The sequence below is a fragment of the Entelurus aequoreus genome, linkage group LG11 (genome assembly GCF_033978785.1).
Source record: "Entelurus aequoreus isolate RoL-2023_Sb linkage group LG11, RoL_Eaeq_v1.1, whole genome shotgun sequence".
Lineage (NCBI taxonomy): Eukaryota > Metazoa > Chordata > Actinopteri > Syngnathiformes > Syngnathidae > Entelurus > Entelurus aequoreus.
The window spans coordinates 17,269,896-17,275,895 of NC_084741.1; the positions used below are offsets into that span (position 1 = coordinate 17,269,896).

At 35.5% G+C, this 6,000-nt stretch overlaps 1 protein-coding gene across 1 annotated transcript in view; it reads right to left on the minus strand.

Annotated features, from left to right (window-relative positions):
• rhbg (Rh family B glycoprotein) overlaps positions 1-6,000 on the minus strand; it is a 50,702-nt gene that overhangs the window by 25,354 nt on the left and 19,348 nt on the right. The window contains exon 6 of the mRNA XM_062062622.1: positions 4,267-4,404. Coding sequence (XP_061918606.1) covers positions 4,267-4,404 — 138 coding nt within the window. The remainder of the gene's footprint in view (positions 1-4,266; positions 4,405-6,000) is intronic.

A 6,000-nucleotide genomic window follows, 5' to 3' on the forward strand; every position in this document is an offset into this window, starting at 1 on the left:
GGGGTCTCCGTTGTGCTATTTTAGGCTTCATAATGCGCCACACATTTTCAATGGGAGACAGGTCTGGACTACAGGCAGGCCAGTCTAGTACCCGCACTCTTTTACTACGAAGCCACGTTGATGTAACACGTGGCTCGGCATTGTCTTGCTAAAATAAGCAGGGGCGTCCATGATAACGTTGCTTGGACGGCAACATATATTGCTCCAAAACCTGTATGTACCTTTCAGCATTAATGGTGCCTTCACAGATGTGTAAGTTACCCATGTCTTGGGCACTAATACACCCCCATACCATCACACATGCTGGCTTTTACACTTTGCGCCTAGAACAATCCGGATGGTTCTTTTCCTCTTTGGTCCGGAGGACACGACGTCCGCAGTTTCCAAAAACAATTTGAAATGTGGACTCGTCAGATCACAGAAAACTTTTCCACTTTGCATCAGTCCATCTTAGATGAGCTCGGGCCCTGTTTCTGGGTGTTGTTGATAAATGGCTTTCGCTTTGCATAGTAGAGTTTTAACTTGCATGTACAGATTTAGCTACGAACTGTAGTTACTGACACTGGTTTTCTGACATGTTCCAGAGCCCATGTGGCGATATCCTTTACACACTGATGTCGCTTTTTGATGCAGTACCGCCTGAGGGACCGAAGGTCCGTAATATCATGGCTTACGTGCAGTGATTTCTCCAGATTCTCTGAACCTTTTGATAATATTACGGAGCGTAGATGGTGAAATCCCTAAATTCCTTGCAATAGCTGGTTGAGAAATGTTGTTCCCAAACTGTCGGACAATTTTCTCACGCATTTGTTGACAAAGTGGTGACCCTCGCCCCATCCTTGTTTGTGAATGACTGAGCATTTCCTGGAAGCTGCTTTTATACCCAATCATGGCCCCCACCTGTTCCCAATTAGCCTGTTCACCTGTGGGATGTTCCAAATAAGTGTTTGATGAGCATTCCTCAACTTTCTCATTCTTTTTTGCCACTTGTGCCAGCTTTTTTGAAATATGTTGCAGGGCATCAAATTCCAAATGAGCTAATATTTGTAAAAAATAACAAAGTTTTCCAGTGTGAACATGAAATATCTTGTCTTTGCAGTCTATTCAATTGAATATAAGTTGAAAAGGATTAGCAAATCATTGTATTCTGTTTTTATTTACCATTTACACAAAGTGAAACTAATAAATGACATTGGCTCATACTTAACATGCAACTCAAGATATTTCAAGCCTTCTTTCGATATCATTTTTGATTATCATGGCTTACAGCCTATGAAAACCTCAAATTGATCATTTCAGAATGTTTCATTTGTTTTTAAATTGTAAACCACGACCATCAGAATGATGACAAAATAAAAGCGTGCCATATTTCACTTTAGTGAGTTCACATCAAAAATTAGTTTCTCATTGGAAGTTGAACTGCTGAATTTTGAACGGACTTTTTACACTATTGTGGAGAGGGAGTGCGATCAGCGCGCTTGCAGGAGCAAAGGTCACCGCCTCTGTCCACGGTGCTGAAATCAGAGCGCCGTCAGACGGGGGGGGGGCGTGGCATGTGCTAACGGTGAGACACAGCTGGCAGACGGTTAGATTGCACAGGTGCTACGTGTTAATCTAATCGTCTGTCGTCTTTAACCGGGTGCAGGAGGGGAAGGAGGATACGAACGGGACTGAAAAGTCACATTCTATTAGGAGAGAGAAACATTTGTTGAAGGAAATCATTAAAACCGTGTTAAACCTGCACGCCGTGTCTGTCAGTGGGACCGCAAGGAAGCGACTTCCACAACGATATTCTCATTTATTTGCGTTTGACCTGTACTTTTATTTTTTTTAAGGCGTGTTCAACTGAAATGAGTCAAATGCAGATTAGTGGTAGGTGTAAAAACACTACCCAGTTTATTATTAAACATCTGGAATGGACTTATGCTGTCTCTAAGTTGAAGTGAGGTGGTAATTTTTTTGGGTTTTTTTGTTGTTATGTTGAATGATGCGGACACACTTGTTACTGGATACTTTCTAATATGCTCCTGTCTTGGAGACTTTGTATGTGTAAGTCAAATGCAACTATATTTATTAAATTACTAAATTATATTTAGTCAGTCTACCCCAGGGCAAGCTGTGGCTACGAAAGTAGCTTACCACCACCAGGTGTGAATGAATGATGGGTTCAGAAAAACATGTAAAGCGACTTTGGGTACTTAGAAAAGCGCTATATAAATCCCAGGTGTTATTAAATAATTGTTTATTTTACAAATGTGCTGTTTTAGACTGCAATGTTATTACAGATGTCTAGCTTGTGTGCTATTGTGTGCTTAGCTGTTGTGTAGACCAGTGGTCCCCAACCACCGGGCCGCGGCCCGGTACCGGTCTGTGGACCGATTGGTACCGGGCCGCGGCCGCACAAGAAATATAATTTTTTATTTATTTTATTTTATTTTTTTAAAAATTAAAACAACATAAAAAACACAATATATACATTATATATCAATGTAAATCAATACAGTCTGCAGGGATACAGTCCGTAAGCACACATGATTGTATTTCTTTATGACAAAAAAAAAAAACCAAAAAAACTACCTACCCCCCGGCCCGTGGGACACATTTTCAAGCATTGACCGGTCCGCAAGTACAAAAAGGTTGGGGACCACTGGTGTAGACGCTAACACCTAGTACAATATAGCCTAGCTTGTTTATCTTTTGTATATTTTGTAAATCAGTGGTCCCCAACCTTTTTGAAGCCGGGGACCGGTCAACGCTTGAAAATTTGACCGGGGGGGGGGAATTTTTTTTTTTTTTTTTTTTAATTTGTTTTCATAAAGAAATACAATCATGTGTGCTTACGGACAAAACAGACCTCAAATATATTACTCATTTTAAACACTTTTATGAGTGGGACCCTTTTGGATCCCCAGAAACTTTAGTGGGATTTAAAAAAAAACAAAAAAACAAAAAAACGGTCATTGTTAGAAAAAATAATAATGAATTAAAACGGTTTTATGAATTGTTGCAAATGATTTTTGCCATAAAAAACAGGTTTTCTTTTTTGACAAAAAGGCCATAAAACCTATTTTTTACTTTACATCAACAGATAGACCCGAAGTTGCTGTAATTATTTAATCGTTGAGAAATTAACATTATTATCACTATTATTTATATTTTCTTAAGCGTTGATAATTATGTTGAAAACAAATTATAATATGTTACTCATTTAAAAAACATTTTTGAATGAAACTTTTTCGGGTCCGGGACCAAACTTTTTGGGGGGGAAATATTGCATGTTTTGTGTTTGTGCCTTAAAAAACGGAGTTTTCGATGACAAAAAGGGCATAAAACATACATTTAAAAAACATATATATATATATATTTGATATTGACGGATGGACCTGAAGTTGTGCTGAAGATTTAAGCGTTAAATAATAATTATTGTCATCTTTTAAAATTATTCTCGAATGAATATAATAAAAAAAGAATGTATGACTTATTTTTAACACTTATATGAGTTTCTTTTGGATCCCAAGGAATTTTTTTTTTTTTTTTAACTAATTGTTAGAAGAAAAATAAAAATTAATTAAAATCAACGGTTTTATGAATTATTGACCTATATATAGCAAATGTGTTTTTGACATAAAAAACAGTTTGACAAAAAGGGCATAAAACTTATTTTTTACTTTACATCAACAGATAGACCCGAAGTTTCTGTAAATATTCAAGCGTTGAAAAATTATCATTATTATCAATATTATTTATATTTATATATATATTTTTTTTTTTTAAATTTGTTTTCATAAAGAAATACAATCATGTGTGCTTACGGACTGTATCCCTGCAGACTGTATTGATCTATATTGATATATAATGTATATATTGTGTTTTTTATGTTGATTTAATTTTAAAAAATAAAAAATAAAAATAAAAATATATATATATATTTTTTTATTTTATTTCTTGCGCGGCCAATCGGTGGTTGGGGACCACTGTTGTGAATGACTAAATTACCTTTATTATTATTATTATTTTATTGTTGTATCGGAAAGTTTTTTTTTGCTGACATCGGGCCAATATTCGATATCAAGACACCCCTACTTCTTAACAGACCTCAAATAGCACCGGGTCTGCCAGAAAACATGCCTTTTTTGTTGTGCAAAACAAAACAAAGCCACAGACGAATTGCATGCACATGTGTCATGGCCAACTAAGCAAATTAGACGACGGCGTTGTTAAGCCCCCTGCCAACACCATACAAGGGTTTGGTTGTTTATTTCTCACCGAGAGGAACTTGAAGCCCAGCACAGAGATGATGCCGGCCAAGAAGCCCACAATCATGGAACCAAACGGCGTCAGCATCATTTCACCGGCCGTTCCCGCGGCGACGCCACCGGCCAGGGCGGCATTTTGGATGTGGACCTATGAAAGAGGAACAAAACATGGAATACTTTGTTATGATTTATTCTTTTTTTTTTTAGCAGACTATGAAGGTTTCGTAGAACAAAAAAATAAATAAAAATAATCCTAGATAAATCCCCGATATTAGAACTCTTAACGAGACATATTTTTTTGCTAGCTCAGCAGAAAAATTACAAGTTGTCTCCATTTGAGAGCCTGTTAAAAGTTTTAAGACTTTGTAAAACTGTATGTCATTACTTTAAAATAACTCCTGCATTAAAACAAATACGCTGGCTCAATGCTAATTTGTTGGATATGCCATACACGTGCTAGTAATTAGCATTAGCAAGTTTACATGGCAATTTCAACACCTCTAAATATTGCATAATTTATGTGTTTACTATAAAGTTTATTTGACAAAAAGGGCATAAAACAAACAAATTATAAATAAAAATAAAAATTTATAATCGATGAATAGATCTGAAGGTGATCGAGAAACTAAAGTGTTGAAGGTAAAAAAATTTAAAAAATTAAAAAGTATGACTTTTATGAGTGGGGCACATGTGGATCCCCAAGAAGTTTAATGGGATTTTTTATATATTTTTTAATCTGTCATTGTTAAAAAAATTTTTTTACTTAAAATCAATATTTTTACGATTTATTCACCCATTAAAGGCTGCAATTACTTCACAATAAGTATTCCACTTTGAAATTGCATATTTTGTGTTTTTGCCATAAAAATTGGGGTTACTTTGAGAAAAAGGGCATAAAGCATAGCATTTTAAAAATAATGTCATGCGTGGCGAAGTTGGTAGAGTGGCTGGGCCAGCAATCGGAGGGTTGCTGGTTACTGGGGTTCAATCCCCACCTTCTACCATCCTAGTCACGTCCGTTGTGTCCTTGGGCAAGACACTTCACCCTTGCTCCTGATGGCTGCTGGTTAGCGCCTTGCATGGCAGCTCCCGCCATCAGTGTGTGAATGTGTGTGTGAATGGGTGAATGTGGAAATAGTGTCAAAGCGCTTTGAGTACCTTGAAGGTAGAAAAGCGCTATACAAGTATAACCCATTTATCATTTATCATTTGATATCGACAGATAGACCTAAAGTTGAGCTAAAGATTTAAGCGTTAAATAATAATTATTATTATAATTTTTTTTTAATGAAGTCTTTGATAAATATAATAAAAAAATAATCTATGACTTATTTTGAACACTTTTATGAGTGGAGCCCTTTTGGATCCCGAATAACTTTAGTGGGATTTTTTAATGTATTTTTTTAAACGGTCATTGTTGGAAAAAAAAAGTATCAAATAAAATTAAAGGTTTTGAAATGGCATATTTTGTGTTTTGTGTTTTTGCCATAAAAACTGGGGATTTTTTGGGACCAAAAGGGCATAAAACGTAACATTTTCTAAATTGTTATTTTTTTATATCGACAGATAGATCTGAAGTTGCGCTAAAGATTTAAGCGTTAAAATGATAATTATTATTATCATATTTTTAAATTAAGTCTATAATAAATATAATAAAAAAATAATATATTACTCATTTTAAACACTTTTATGAGTGGGACCCTTTTGGATCCCCAGAAACTTTAGTGGGATTTAAAAAAAACAA